The sequence below is a fragment of the Notothenia coriiceps genome, unplaced genomic scaffold, assembly GCF_000735185.1.
Source record: "Notothenia coriiceps isolate Sejong01 unplaced genomic scaffold, NC01 NC01_scaffold00010590, whole genome shotgun sequence".
NCBI classification, from domain to species: Eukaryota; Metazoa; Chordata; class Actinopteri; order Perciformes; family Nototheniidae; genus Notothenia; species Notothenia coriiceps.
Genome location: NW_011343291.1, coordinates 19,019 through 34,913, shown reverse-complemented (window position 1 = coordinate 34,913; position 15,895 = coordinate 19,019). Strand labels below are relative to the sequence as shown.

Here is a 15,895-nt window from a genome sequence, read left to right as displayed (position 1 = left end):
CCCCCCCCCCCCCCATCTATTGAGTAGGTGTGTGCTTGGTCTTTAGTGGTAATAATTTCAATCACATGTCACTTCAGCTCCTCATCAATCCATCCCTCCATCCCACGTTAGGTGTTTGTTTCCCTGTGTAGCTCTAAATCTGCACAGAGTGTTTGTCAATGGCTGTGTGGGCGTGTGTGTGTGTATCTGCGTGTGCCAGATCACTATCTACCCTCCCCCCTCCCCTTGCCCACTTAGTGTGTGTGGTGCGAATCAAGGTCAGTGGGGATCTGTTGGCAAACACCCCCCTCCCTCATTCTCATCCATCCCATCTAACCCCTCCCTCTCTGCCGCCCACAAACACACACACACACACACACACACACACACACACACACACACACACACACACACACACACACACACACACACACACACACACACACACACACACACACCCAGATGGTTTGTGTGTGTTTTGCCCATCTAGATGTCCCGCTCCTCCTACTTCGGCTCAGTTTAGCTCGGCTCAGCTCGCCCCCCTGGATTAATTACTGGGGAACCCACCGCGTCCCTGACCTCCACCGCCGGACTAATTGAAATCTAATTGAATTGTGCTTGTCTAGACTAATGAAGCCCCGTCACTGAAACCACCAATCTCTTAGCCGTATAGCTGCAGGCCGATAGCCACCCAGCTGCACCGTGCCGACGTATGGGTGGAGCGATAGATATAGAGCTCGGGTTACTTGCATGCTGGATGGATGTTTGATGGTTTTATCACAGGTGTTGTTAAATTTAAAGTTAGGTACATACATACATCCCAACCAGCATTTTTATTTTTGACAAATCCCAGCCTATGCCAATAAGCTGTGGTTTGTGTCTTTGCTGTTTAGGGGCGCCCAATACTGGTCAAAGGAAACTCATTTCAAAATAAAAGTGCCGAGGATACGGGACAAACTAAATCACACACACACACACACACACACACACACACACACACACGGAAACATCTGATTATGATAGGTGCATTTGTACTTAAGATACTAGTTAGTCATTCTTGCATGACTCCTCGGTGTTGCATTTTTTGGCACACCTGCATGAACACGATACCATTTGAAAAAAATCCTCTACTCAAGCTCAGGGTTGTTTACTTGCTGCATCAGTGTGTAATTTAGGTTGGAAATGTTTGTATAGAGGGAAACTTACTCTCCCACAATCTTGGCCATGTCCTCAGCTGAGACTCTTATCATACAGTGTGTGCAGGGTTTACGGAGGTGGGGGGGGTGTTGATGAAAAGTACCTGCCTTTGCAGTAAAAGCGTCAGAGGGAGGTTGGATCGTAGCAGGAAGCTCAATCCTCCTGCTGAGGCTGATCACTGACAGGTGAGGAGAAGTGGCAGAGACACCTGGCAGTCTGCGTCCTCCCCACCGTGCAGGGGGAATTAGCCAAAGCAATTTATGGACAGGAAGAATCTTCTTACATAGAAATCTCCACAACCACTTCTGTTTACTCTGTTTTCAAACTGAAGCCCTGTTGCCAAAAATAAACAACAACAAACACAAAAAAACAGTGCCCTTGCTTATTGTTTCATGAAGAATATTGAGGAGCTATGAAGCAAATTGTGAAGCTGTGTGCAAAAGATGGCACCAGCGTTTGTATTGACTTAGGAAACTGTCCTATTTTAACATGAATAAAACCATGGCTATCACGTTTTATCGAGTTAGTTCTGTCCTTTTCTTTAATGTCAGGGTTTGGTAACGTGTCTTTAAGGAGCAGAAACTCTCGCACTCAGGTTATAAAGTGGTCGAGCAGACTGATTGCCGAGCTACAGCTAACCCTGAAGACCCTTTACCTCAGACAGTTACAGCGGTTATACAGCTTTATATTGGACGATAACTCCCCCCCCCCTTCTGACACACAATGAACACGAACCTGAAGGAGGGCAGCTGTAGAAAGCGCTTTATGGGAGAGGAGGTTGAGGTGGAGGTGGAGTAGGAGGAGGAGGAGGGGGTGTGGAGGTCAACCCCAGGGAGGTGTTTGTTTTGTTGGGTCTTCTTTAGCTTTTAGCAGGTGTGAGAGACGGAGCCGTGATTCCCTATAAGTTATTCATTTGACGCTTCCTCCCTTCTCAGCTCTTTGTAGGCTGGAATACATTAGCAGCCCGGCAGAGGGGAGAGGGGAGAGGATGCTAATGTGGAAGAGAGGAAGAGGAGAGGAGAGGAAGAAAGGGAGAGGAGGGAAGGAGGCAGAGTCATTAGAGGAGGGGAACAGAGGGGGGAGAGGACACAGCTTTATGATGTGTGGGAAGGAGAGTGACCTTCCCTCTCACTTTCATCTTAGCTTCTCTCTCCTTTTGCCTTTCTCCCTGACACGCACGCACGCACACACACACACACACACACACACACACACACACACACACACACACACACACACACACACACACACACACACACACCTGAGTTTCAGTTTTTTTTATTATGTCGTTCTTCTTCTTCTTCCTGCTCAGGTTCCTTTACAACCCGGCCAGTCTTTCAAATTCACCGTCCTGGAGACCCTGGACCGTATCAAGGAGGAATTCCAGTTCCTCCAGGCGCAGTATCACAGGTACACACACACACTGTATTATAATACACACATGACATAAATAGTATCACATCCTCTTTATCCATCGTTAGCACATTACAGTTTCTTCTCATCACAAAGCAGTGGCTGGTATAAAGAATCGTTTATTCACTTTCTTTTTATCATACAATATGCAGTTGAAACACATTTGAAAGCGCTTTGTATGTACTATACCACACTTGGATGAGATGCATTGAAAAAGCAAACTGACATGACATGCAAAACTTTATCAGGACCCTTTTGGGCTCACTGACAGTACTCTTATATAAACTCACCAATGTACACATGATGAATATAACTAGACACAGAAGGACTTGTGAAACTGACCTCACATGGACGTGTGATGAATTGTAGAGGGGAATAAAACACACACCCTGCTGGCATTTGCTTCCATGAAGGTGATATCTTTCAGTGTCACTTTTAGCAGTAATAGGTAGCCTGAGAATATTTTTTAGGTATCCTTACACAGCATTAAACTCGGTTTGACCTCTGCAATATCCTGTGGAAATTATAATTCACTTCAGTGGATTTAAATACACCATTTAATCCACGTGTGTCCTTCCTCCGTCCTTGTGCAGCCTGAAACTGGAGTGTGAGAAGCTGGCCAGTGAGAAGACGGAGATGCAGAGGCACTACATCATGGTGAGTCCAATCAGACCTTTACCACAGCTGTATTTGGAATTTCTTATGTGTCTGGGCCAATCAGAACCTCTGAACAGAGTCTGATGGGTTCTTACATAGGAGTTGCAATCAGGGGAATTGAGTCCGCGCTTAGTTTTTTTGCTGCATTTAGTGTATATTTAGTGTCATTCAGGAGTAAAAGATCTGTTGGCTCTTCTCTCTCAAGATACATTTTCTCTTCTCTGCTTCAACTTCTCATTCCGTTCACATCAATGTGCTGTTTATAAAAACAAACAACCCCAAGGCAATAGACATTTCCAAAACAGATGTTAACGTTTGAGTCATATTGAACTGACGTGTGGCTTAAAAACAACTTTGAAAAAACACTATTTTATTTAAAGGGGCCCTATTACGCTTTTTGGGGTTTTTCCCTTTCCTGTAGTGTGATATATGCCTCCATTGTACTTACTTCTGGAACATAATGACATCACTATGTAACACTCCCGCTTCTATTGGCTAGCGCTCCAACACATTGTACGTGATAGGCTAAGGGGCGGGACATCTCTAAGCGGTTGACCAATCACAACAGAGCCGGGCCAGCTAACCAATCAGAGCAGACTGGGCTCTGGTTTCAGACAGAGGGAGAAAAGAGGCAGTATGAGGAAAATAAAGAGCTTTTTGAACATTAAAGCATGGAGACATGTCACCATAGAGACACACACACAATACAAATGTGAAACCTGAAAATGAGCATAATAGGGCTGCTTTAATAACTGATCATTATCTTCTTTGAAAAACATGTTATTTTTGATTTGTATACACATTTGAATATGTGTAATAGCATATAGTTTAAAATGTTAAAAGTTGCACAAACCACTACTGAGCTAGTATTTTGGTTTCTTGCACACTTTTTTTATCTTGCTCCCTTAAAACTTTCCTCTTAAACCTACTTCTTCTTTTATCCATATCATTTCCCGTTTGTTCCCCCTACTTCAGTCTCGGCTTCGTCTTTTTGTTTTCTCTCGTGCGCTAACAGCCCGAGCTCCCTCTGCGTCGGTGTGTCTGAGCGACTAAAGGCTCACATGTATCGTAAGCCTTCGTCTGTGGTACAAAACCAACACAGAGCCGACCAGAATACGATATGCACCATCTGCTAAGCTGCTCGCATTTCATAAACCTGGGAGAGCAGGCGGGATCAGGGCCGTAAGCTAGATAGACACACAGATGGAGAGAGAGAGAGGCAGACAGGCAGATATATGGACAAACAGACTGAGTGTGAGAGAGAGAGGCGGGCAGACACACGGATAAAGAAGCACACACAGACAGACAGGAAGACAGACAGCAGATAACAGATACAACACTCACACACAAACACACAGGAGATACACACGTCCATTCATCTTCACAAACACACACTACTTCTTCTTCTCTTCCTGTGAGGATCTACCATTACGTTATTCCTCAGGCCCCAACTTATCCTAATTCCTGTAATGACTGACATTAAGTGCCTGATTAAATCAAAACCTGTCAAATCACAGTTTGACTATATAATCAAATACACTGTTTGATAATGTCATAGCATTAATACTTTACAAATGGTGTGTTTAAAATATTTTACGAGTGATCAAATAATAAATCACTTTTTGAACATTAAAGCATGTAAGCATGTCACAGTAGGCCCAACATACAAATATGAACCTGAAGATTAGCATAATTGGGCTACTTTAATCAGTGCTTGTGACCAAAGTGGGCGTCGTTTCACAAAAATAACAAAGGTACACTTAAAAGTAGAGATGACATTTTTCTTGGCTGATACAAAAACTTTTTTTCTGAAGTTTTACTGTACCTGCGACCTCTCACTCAAACTAATCTCAAAATAAATGTTCCCGGAATAAAACAGTTGCAACAAAACTAAATAACAACACAGCTGTTTCAAATGTTTTTAGAAGGAAACTTATCCGACTTTCAACCAGTTGGCATGGTAACGTTGTAATGTGGTTTATTGGAAAGCCAAACATCTTTTTTTATTTGAACATGCCACCCACATTGCAACCATACCGAGCCACACTTCCTCCTCGGTTTATTTTGAACTTGCAGGTGTTACAAATTGTGAGCTTTATGACTTCTTCACTCGTGCTGAAGAACTTCAACACCGACGACATGATGACAAGTGTGTGTGTGAAGGTCTGAAGCGTACTGTGTGCCGCAGCTGCTTCAGTGTTGTTGCATGTCGTGCGTGTGAGTTTTTGTGCCACTGTGTGCTGCTCAACATGAAATCATCATGCAAATATGAGACTAGCGGGTGCATCTCTACTTGTCAAATTCAAAATCTCAAAAAGCCAGGTTTCTTTTTAGGATTTTTAAACTCACCTTCAACTGGTCCTTTTCAAAACAGAATGACTAGTCTAACCAACCTATCTTTATAAAAATATCCTCACTATGCTTCTCAAATTGGTACTGGAAGAAACATGTGCACATAATGATACAGAGCAGAACACACACAAAGAAAACCTTCCAAAAAACCACAGCTATATCAAAAACACCCAGATTTGGTCATATGCAGAGTAGCTGCTGTGTAGTTATGGCAATGAAAAGCTCAAGTCATATAGTGCAAGAAAGAAACAGAACAGAAAGAAAATAGTGCAAGAGAATGTCGCAATTGACCAATGTGCAGGTCAACGTGTAAGAAGTAGGGCTGCTCGATTATGGCAAAAATCATAATCTCGATTATTTGGGTCAATAATTGATATAATCAACGATTATCCATTTACTTTGAAAACGTCAATTTATTGGAGATTTTTTTTTGAACAGTATGTTTTTAACAGTTGATTATCCTGAACTTTAAGTATAATTCAACTGAAAAACCAAAAGGCCTACAAAAAAAATTGAATTAAAAAAAAAAAAAATTCCGTTGTTTTCGTAATCGTTGCAAGCCATAATCGTAATTCCGATTAAAATACGATTAATTGAGCAGCCCTAGTAAGAAGTACACTATTTACATGTAAAATAGAATAACATTAGCACGTACCTAAAGTCAGACACTCCCCCTTTTAGCAGTGGTTTCACACGACTACAGTGCAGCAAGGCAACAATGAGAACAGACTCACATCCACATTCTTCGCATGCAACTTTGTATCTTTCCTTGGACAGAGGCTATGGAAGACATTTGATCAAACTTTGTGCATATTAAATGTCATGGCCTTTGAGTCCCCTGCACTGTTAGTAAACTAAAGAGTAAGAGATAAGCACGAGAGTGTCTTCTGCGTTATGTTGTGTGTAAGTTCATGTCGCTTCAGAAGCAGATGCCACATCCATGTACTGTATGTTAGCATAGCAGGCGGTTAGCACTCCAGGCTGTATTATTTGAACTGGGGCTGACTGTGCTGTAGTGGACGGCTTACACAGTGCTATGCAGCTTCATGGGCATGGCTCAGAAATGAGAGGAAGAGAAAAATGGAGAGAAAAATAGATAGAGGAGGGAAAGAGAGGCTCAAAGGGAAAGATAGCTTGAGAGGAAAAAAGGCTCAGAGAGTGTCAGACAAAAAGAAAAACAGGGAGCAGCTGAGGGAGGGAAAGATACAAAGGGACGCAGAGATAAAGAGAATGAAATAGGGGAGGGAGGGAGTGATAGAGGAGATATGGAGGGATAGAGAGGGGAAAGGAAAAGCTGAAACGGAATAAGAGAGACAAAATGAGATACCAAGGGAGAGAAGAGAGGAGAGACGGAGGGTGAAAACAGATGCTGTGAAAGGATGAAATGGAGAGAGAGAAAGGAGACTATGTGCAACACAGAGCGAGAGAAAGAGATAGCGATGTGTTTGTGTGGGGGGGCGTGAAATGAAAGAAAGAGAGATAGAGAGGGGAAGAGAGAGCGGGTGCACCACGCACAGACACGTAAATAATGTGAAGCAACAACGGACTGGCTGCGCCCACAGAGGAGATAACCCAGAAGGCTATATTTAGCTTGTTAGGCCTGTCATCCACACTCAGGCCTGTTTCTACACTGCACTGCTACTGCCTCCACTGCTCAGTTCAGCCTGTTTAATATACAGGGGTCAGGGTTTGGAAAGTAGGGAGATGGTGAAACAGGGTAATTAAAGCTAATGCATGCGGATGTGAAAGCTGAAACACCCAAGACGATATCAGGGTGTCCGCGGGGTCTTAAAAAGTATTAAAAGTTGATAAATCAATTTAGCGAAAATGAAGGCTATTAAAAAGTATTAAACATCATTTTCCAAGGTATTACATTTTGTAGCTTGTTTTCAATAAGTATATGAATTGTCCAAAGAGGTTGTATTCTACAGTCTGCCTGAATGTAATCATTGCGTAGGTGTGTAGTGTGATTCTGTGTAGTTTATTTATGGCATCCCGTTGGATTTGACGTCATATGAACAGGACATCGCACGCTCACTGCTTGATAGCGAGCAAAGGTCCGTTTACGCCGGTTGTTAAACAACATCGTTATGGGGAAATGCAAGTCTGCGTCCAAATGGTTGGAAGATAAGGAGGAAGGACAATCAATACTGTAGTGTATATAGTCAATGTGAGGTAAAGTGTGTCGTCAAGGTAACCGGTTAAAACTCGAAGTGGCGATGAGGTTTTAAAATGTACGGAAAGGGTCTTAAAAAAGGTCTTTAAAAAGTATTACATTTGACTTCAGGATTCCTGCACATACCCTGGATATGATGATTTAGAAAACTTATATTTGCTCTGTAAATTGACAATCTTTTAACTACATTTTTCATTGTTATGGTGTTTTTGCAATGAGGAAGTATAGAGTGGTGCAGGGGTGGCATATCATATGGCATCTTCGTATATCATATATTTCGCAGATAATAAGCTTTTTGGCACCACTTTGTGATTTTTTTAACAAACTACATCACAGTCCCATTTCTGCGCATCACCACGGCTAAGCTAACGGCGGACTTGTGAAAGCATGATGAAGTTTGTAGTTTATTAAGTCACTTGTTAGCAATAGCTGTTTTTATGACATGAAGAAGCTTTTGACATTCACAAGTGAGATATTTACTGATGTGTTTGATGTCCTCGATCGAAATCATTTCAGGCTTCTAAACACAAACAAGTTAAAAAAAAACTTTACTTCTCAGCAAAGGAACCAGAAGTGGTCAAATGCAACGTATTTATCTAGGTTAAGGACTCCAGTTTCGTACAGACAGTCCATCTTGTTGTCATTCGACCCTCCCTGGTTGTTTTCTAACCTTAATCAAGAAGACATTTGAACCCAAAACAAAATGTCTCCACCATCCTGAGAAAACAGTTTTTGAGTTTTATTCTTATTTAACCCCAACTATAGTGCAGCAAATTATGAGGACATCAGACCCGAACCAGAACTCGCTTGTACATGTCGTCCTGGAAAGCACTATAGCCTTCCAGGACGACATGTTGGAAGACTTGTTGCATTTGGCACTGTCTTTATCTTTGTATTTTCCCTTAGAGAAAGGGCCAATGTTGTCAGATCATCAGCCATCTTGTCATAACTTGCTTTCTTGCACATTATTCTTGTCACAAATAAACCATGACTGCTGTAGGCGTGTGATTTCCTCAGAGGCAAATAACCTGTAAATCTTGACCTGAAAGACTTTCTTTATGTTGAATAGTTTTGCACCTTCTTGAGAGGATGTGACTCAAACTTAGCAAAGAGCAAAAGGCTGAAGTAAGCCAAGTATCGGTAGGTGTTAGTTTAGTTTTCTCCTGTAAACTTTTCCTCTCTCTGAAAGTTTGTTTTCCTCACTACTTTAATTCTATAGCTGGCAATGAGTTGGTTTTACACATTTCATGCTTGGAGGGGATGATGCCATAACCTTCTCAGTGTTGCTGCAGTAAAACAGCAGAGGCAGGTTTAGAGATGGTGTGTTTGGCAGTCTCTGTATCTTTTTGGATGGAATATATGTTTTATGTTGGCTTCTGTACTACACTGACTCATTTTCTTTGTCGATGTGGAGAGACATTGGCACAGTGTATCTTTAGTGATAGCTGCACACACACAAACATCGAATCACACACACACACACGCCGCGAGTGTCTGTAGGCGTCTTGCTTTTCTCCTCCTGTTGTATTTATAATTCATGGCTCTCCGATTTCACTGCTCCCCTGGAATTCCTCTGTGTATTTTTAAATAAGGTTGCATTGTAGCCCCGGCTAATCAAAGGGGTGGGGGCGAAGACGTGTCGGTCACATGCTTCGAAACAAAGTGCAAGCAAGTCTCCCGCCTGCAGAGCCGCGCTCACCCCTGCTGGCCTTTAAGGTTGAACACTGCAAAGAGCAGATACAGAAAGCACGAGGCTCAACGGAGTGTGAAGGAAGAGGAGATACAAACGCTGTCTTGCATCATAAATCCCCAAAAGATAACATTTTGATCTAATAATAACACCTTTCATGTCAACCTCTTATCTCCTTTGTTTACCCCACTACCTAGATGTAGTGAGTTTTGCTGACCTTGAAATGGGGAAACCTTGAGAATGGCCTTGTTGTTGAGTTAATTCCTCTCTATGAGTACACTAATTATACATTACATTAAAAGGGGCCCTATTATGCTTTAGGGGGTTTTCCCTTTCCTGTAGTGTGTTATATACTGTAGGTTAGTGTGCATGTAAATGGTCTGCAAAGGTTAATATCCCAAAGTTTCCTCCACAGGGAGTTTCTCTCCCCAACACACTCCTATTGGTTAGCGCTCCAGCCGGATAGACTAACAAAATGTTCTCTGGCATGCAAGGTAAAGAGATAGAAAATAAGAGACAGTAATGGTGATGCTATGTCTGGCTTTTCATAAGATTTGTGGAGTCACTTTACTCATCTGAGTCATCTTAAGATAAACCTTCAGTGTTATAAGACATCCGTTTCCAGTCTCCAGCATCCTGAAGGTAATTGCTTCAAGAACTTCTTTCACACTTACTGCATGAGTGAAGGCTTTAGGTGCTGTTTACACGAGAACGGAAACGGTTGTATCTGCTACTTTTCTCGCGCGTATAGCCCGTTCGTTCACACGAGGCCGTAACGGAAACGCGGAAATGGACCCCGCAAACGATAACGGGTCCCAAGGTGGATAGATCTGCAAACGGAACGCTCTGGGGGGGGGCAAACGGCTCTGTGTGTACGCCTGATAACGATGAACTAGCCATAGCTCCACCTCTGCTGCTCACTGCTGTAGCATGGTCAGGAGCTACTGCTACTGACCATGCTACAGATGTTAGTGCAAAACCTACAGCTCCTCTACCACAACCATCAGCAATAAGTGGACATGGAGAATTACATGAACTACATGTTGCTAAATCCACCGCGGGGCATAAACAGAAGGGCAACCATGGCAACCATGCTCGGGGGTCTTCTTCGCTGCTTGTGGTGTATTTGGTGGCAGAAGTACAGCGCCACTTACAGGCCCGGAATATGTACTACAGCGTCTCCAGCGCTTTCGAGCGGTCTCGTGTGAACGGAAGACTTTTTTGATATCGTATTCGGTTCGTTTGCGTTTCATATGGGTTTGCGCGTAAGTCACATTAGGTATATGGTGGTTCAGTTGCACCCCTAGTCTTCTTTTTTTTTTCCCTGAACTAGAATTTGGCAATGTGAAAAAGATACACTGTGCAATGTTTCAATTGGTAGAGATTTTAACAATGCTGTTCCTACCGCAGTAGTTTTTCACACCTAATCTCGTAATTGTTGCATGCTTTTGCAATATCGCTTTGCCAAATCTATACAAGGAAGAGCTCTGTTTATATTACTACAGACATTTGAACCAATTGAACAGTTTATTAATAACACATGGGGAAATAAAATAACCCTTCACGATATTGCCCAACCCTACAAGTAAAAAATGTCTTCATAATCCCATTTTTCCCTCTTGACTGTTAGCAGACTTTCTCTCATTCTGTCAAAAACAAGAGAAAACTCTTATGGGGGAGAAGACTGTGTAAAGAAGGAATGTCTACTGGAGGGTGACAGCTCGCAGGCGGGAATCACATTAGTTGGCTTCTCCATCACTGTGTGTGTTTTGTGTGTGTGTGTTAAAGTGAGGCCCACAGGCGCTGCAGGGGGTGTGCTGTTAACGAACAACCATGCTGTCTGCAAGAGACAAAATATAGTTGTATCAAACTTGATGATACACAATAAAGACGGGAGGAAACACTTTATTTATGTGGGTTGTTGAGCAGGGTGAGTGTAGGCAATAATACTGTCACTTTTCATTTGACATTTTAAACTGCTGTACTGTTCAAACATGAAGAAACGTACCATCAATTAATATGACACAACACCATCGCAGAAGTAATGTGTGTGTGAGTGTTTTTGATTTGACTCCATAGAGGGAATAATTAGGAATTAAGGTCAAATGGTTTGCTGCCTTTTTTATAATTAAACTGCTGTGTTATCTCTTTTTGAAAAGTGGGCATCATTAGTGGAGAGTAAATGACTGACATATGTGATATTATGCAAACATCCATCATGCATTATAAGTGCCGGTGGATTTGAGGAATAGTTCATGATTCAAACCTGATACACTACCACCAGTGACTATGACATACTTCCTGTTTTTGCTTTGTGATAATTGCCTCAATGAGTTTTACTTTAAGTCTCCAGTTGAAATTGTGACAGCTTATCAACTTTATTTGAATATGACTTGGTAACCTCACCACAATCGTACCACTTAATATTACAACATAAGAAATAAGGACTAGTTCTCTTCTTTCTTCTTCTCACTGTCATTTAAAACAATTTGTCATTGGTCAAAAAAGTAATCTAACAGAGTAGCACAACAACTGATTGTGTTTATTGATTTATAATAATATATAGATTTTAGTTAATTCAATTCAAATGCCTATTATGCTTTTTATTTTTATATTTAAACTTGATTTAAACAGATCATAGCTGCAGTGTTTTGTCTCATGCCTGCCATGCGGATATTTGTTGGGACAGTGTGTGTGTCTGTCTGTGTGTGTGTGTGTGTGTGTGTGTGTGTGTGTGTGTGTGTGTGTGTGTGTGTGTACACAGCCTATATCTGTGTATGTCGTCCGTTCAGTACAGCCCCTCAGGCAGAGAAGAAGTGTGTGTGTGTGTGTGTGTTTCTGTGTGTGTGTGTGTGTGTGTGTGTGTGTACACAGCCTATATCTGTGTATGTCGTCCGTTCAGTACAGCCCCTCAGGCAGAGAAGAAGTGTGTGTGTGTGTGTGTGTGTGTGTGTGTGTGTGTGTGTGTGTGTGTGTGTGTGTGTGTGTGTGTGTGTGTGTGTGTGTGTGTGTGTGTGTGTGTGTGTGTGTGTGTGATTATGAGTGTGTGTGTGTGTGTGTGTGTGCGGATTAATGCGCTGCTCTCAGCCTCTTACTTGGCTCCCAGCTCATCTGTCTGATTCGGGCTGACACACTGTGTTCTCTTCAGCTGCATTACAGTCGCAAACTGCTTCAGAAAGGGGGAGGGAGGGGTCAGAAAAAGGGAGAGAGAGAGAGAGAAAAATGAAGGGGGAGAATAGAAGTAATAAGGCAAGTGAAGAGAGAGATGGGGACAGTGAGATATGGAGAGAAAAGAGTGAGCATAAGAGACAGAGATGAAAGAGAAATATGAGAGACAGAGAGGGCACGAGGGCATTGGCAGAAAAAAAGTAAAACATAACAAGGACATCGGAGGAGAGGGAGGGAGAAGAGAAACCGAGAAGAAACACATCAAACACAGAAAGGGGCACTTTGTGCGAGCATGTTACAAGTAATGGAGATGGAGGAGAGCTTGAATAGACAGAAGGTGCGTCTCATCCACCTGTTTTCAGGCACATAAAAAAAAAAAAGAAGAAATATCGCTTTAATGTTATTTACTCTGGGGTAAGGATTGGAACAGTTTGTGGATGAGTTAAAGTCAATTGTGCTAAAGTGCAATGGAAACAGATTTAACAAATACATGTCGCACATGAAGCATTAGACTTCAATATCAAGGATCTCTTTTAATGAAATACTGAAAAAAAGCGTCAAATTAAAACCGTGGTCTCATCGCTGCTCACAGAACTTCCTCACATCAATCGTTAAAACAAACACAGATGTCGTGTTTCCAGAGTTCCTCATCATTTCACATCATCTTGTTGCGCCTTCGTTATCTGCAATGAGATTAGTGCTGCTTAATGTTTACCTTGATGAACCAACGGCTGATAATCACATATATGGAAACAAGCATTCATGTGCTATTTATTTTGCAGATTTTCATTACATTACATGTCATTTGTTAGACGCTTTTATCCAAAGCAACTTACATACTCAATACTGTGGACAATCCCCACAGGAGCAATTTGGGGTGAAGTGTCTCAGGGACACAACGACATGCTGACTGCAGTGGGACTCCAACTTGCTACCCCTGATTCGAAGTCCAGCGCTCTATCCACTGAGCCACAGCCGCCCATTTTCTCCTAAATTTGTTTAAAATGTGCGTTCCCTTTGGATGGAAAGGTATTTATTTAACCCAGAGGGGAATTAGGTTTTGTGACATTACGTCTATTACAGATCAAATAAAAAATATTTGAAATATGAATAAAAAACACAAGAAGTTAAAGGGGACCTATCATGCAAAATGCACTTGTTCATGTCTTTTCTACATAACCATGTGTCCGATTTTTTGGCTTGTGTCACCATTAGCCAATCACCAACAAGGTAACCCCCCCCACCTTATCACCTGAATCTCCTCCTAGAGCACCATTGTGTTCTTGTTAACCAAATGTCTCTCAGAGGGCTGTGGGGAGGGGCTCCTTATTTTCATCTAAAATAACAGACAGAGAATCAGCACTTTGGAAACAGGGCTGAAACAGAGGGGATTATGGGTAATGCTGCAATGATCTGTTTGGTGTTTGGAGCCAAACACTTCAGAGACATGTTTGTATCTGAGACCTATAATATATTGATGAAAAACAGTATAATAGGAGACCTTTAAAGTAAAAATATGTTACAATAAAATGAAATAAATATATAAATAAATAAAATGTGCACATTGTACACAATATATTCAACTGTAATGATGTAACATGAGTATATTACAATATACAAAGTGTATGTAGAGTTTAATACGGTAAAAATGTAAAGAGTAAAAGAATAGCCAAGAATGGTAGCGGATAAATCCGTCTGATGTAAGAAAGCAGGAAGGAAGAGGGCAGAATCTGATCGGGGATTTTTGTCCTGGCTGAGCTAGACTTTGCTCTGCCATCCCATAGTGGGAGTTGTCCAGGGGATTTAAGCGGGGCCAGATGTAGGGAAGGATTGAGTCCTTTTTAAGAGTCTTAAACCTGTCTGGAGTGTCTGGAGGCAAACAGGAGGAGTGTTCATGAAGATGGGCTGCATTGCGTTATACCCTTAAAAGAAGTAGCATTAGTAAAGTGTATAAACAAGTTAAAGACCTGCATTCAGAAATTAGCTCAGGTTATATATCTATCTATTATATTATTGTCTTACAACTATTGATGCATTAATGTGTTCATCAGTTTATTGTTAAACTTAGTCATGTGGAGTTTATTTTAATTAGTTTACCCCCCCCCCCCCCTTGAAAACGCCTCCATCGGACTCCTTTGTTTACTTTTGCAACATATTGACATCACTGTGTAACACTCACGCTACTATAACACATTGTACGTGATAGGCTAAGGGGTGGGACATCTCTAAGGGGTTGACTAATCACAGCCGGCCATCTAACCAATCAGCGCAGACTGGGCTCTGGTCTCAGACAGAGGGTGAAAAGAGGTGCTGCAGCACAGGCAGTATGAGAAAAATAAAGAGCTTTTTGAACATTAAAGCATGGACACATGTCCCTAACCTAAGAAAGGGCAGAATATGTCCTCTTTAAGAACAGAAATGTAGTAGATGTACTTATAATCCACCATTGCATCCTGTACTCATGTGTTTTATAGATATAAAGACCCTTAAATCCAAGGTCAGTTCCATCCAGTTCTCTCTATCTCTCCCTCTGATGAAACGTCCTGCAATGAGTCTGAATGTCTGCTGTGACTGATTTAGTCGTCACTTGCTGACAGGACACACTGCAGAGCTGCTAACATCTGATGTGGGTATGCGCAGCGTGCTAATAAATGTTTTATCAGTGGTACGAGTGTGTGTGTGTGTGTGTATGTGTGTGTGTGTGTGTGTGTGTGTGTGTGTGTGTGTGTGTAGTGTGTGTGTGTGTGTGTGTGTGTGTGTGTGTGTGTGTGTGTGTGTGTGTGTATAGTATACATGTGTGTGTGTGTGTGTGTGTGTGTGTGTGTGTGTGTGTGTGTGTGTGTGTGTGTGTGGGCGGGCAGATGAAAGAGACAAGCTCACCCCAGAGACACTGATGAACAATGCTTTTGTTAAGGTTTTTTTTACACACATCCACAAATAATACATGCAGACACAATCTGCTTGCACCGACATGTAGGCAACACACACACACACACACACACACACACACACACACACACACACACCTTTTGCAACATATTGACATCACTGTGTAACACTCACGCTACTATAACANACGTTACTTAATAGTAGTAGTCTATACGAGTAATTACGTACACACACACACACACACACACACACACACACACACACACACACACACACACACACACACACACACATGTCCCATTTAGATAAATCACCTTGGATTAGACACACTTCCTAAAGCTCATTTTTAAAGTGTGCCAGCGTTCTTCACAGAA

At 42.0% G+C, this 15,895-nt stretch overlaps 1 protein-coding gene across 1 annotated transcript in view; it reads left to right on the top strand.

Annotated features, from left to right (window-relative positions):
* The window catches only part of LOC104946046 (transducin-like enhancer protein 2), a gene marked incomplete at its 3' end in the record, with an annotated part of 44,225 nt that overhangs the window by 20,140 nt on the left and 8,190 nt on the right, over positions 1–15,895 (top strand). The window contains exons 2-3 of the mRNA XM_010771789.1: positions 2,489–2,586; positions 3,183–3,246. Of these exons, the coding sequence (XP_010770091.1) occupies positions 2,489–2,586; positions 3,183–3,246 (162 nt within the window). The remainder of the gene's footprint in view (positions 1–2,488; positions 2,587–3,182; positions 3,247–15,895) is intronic.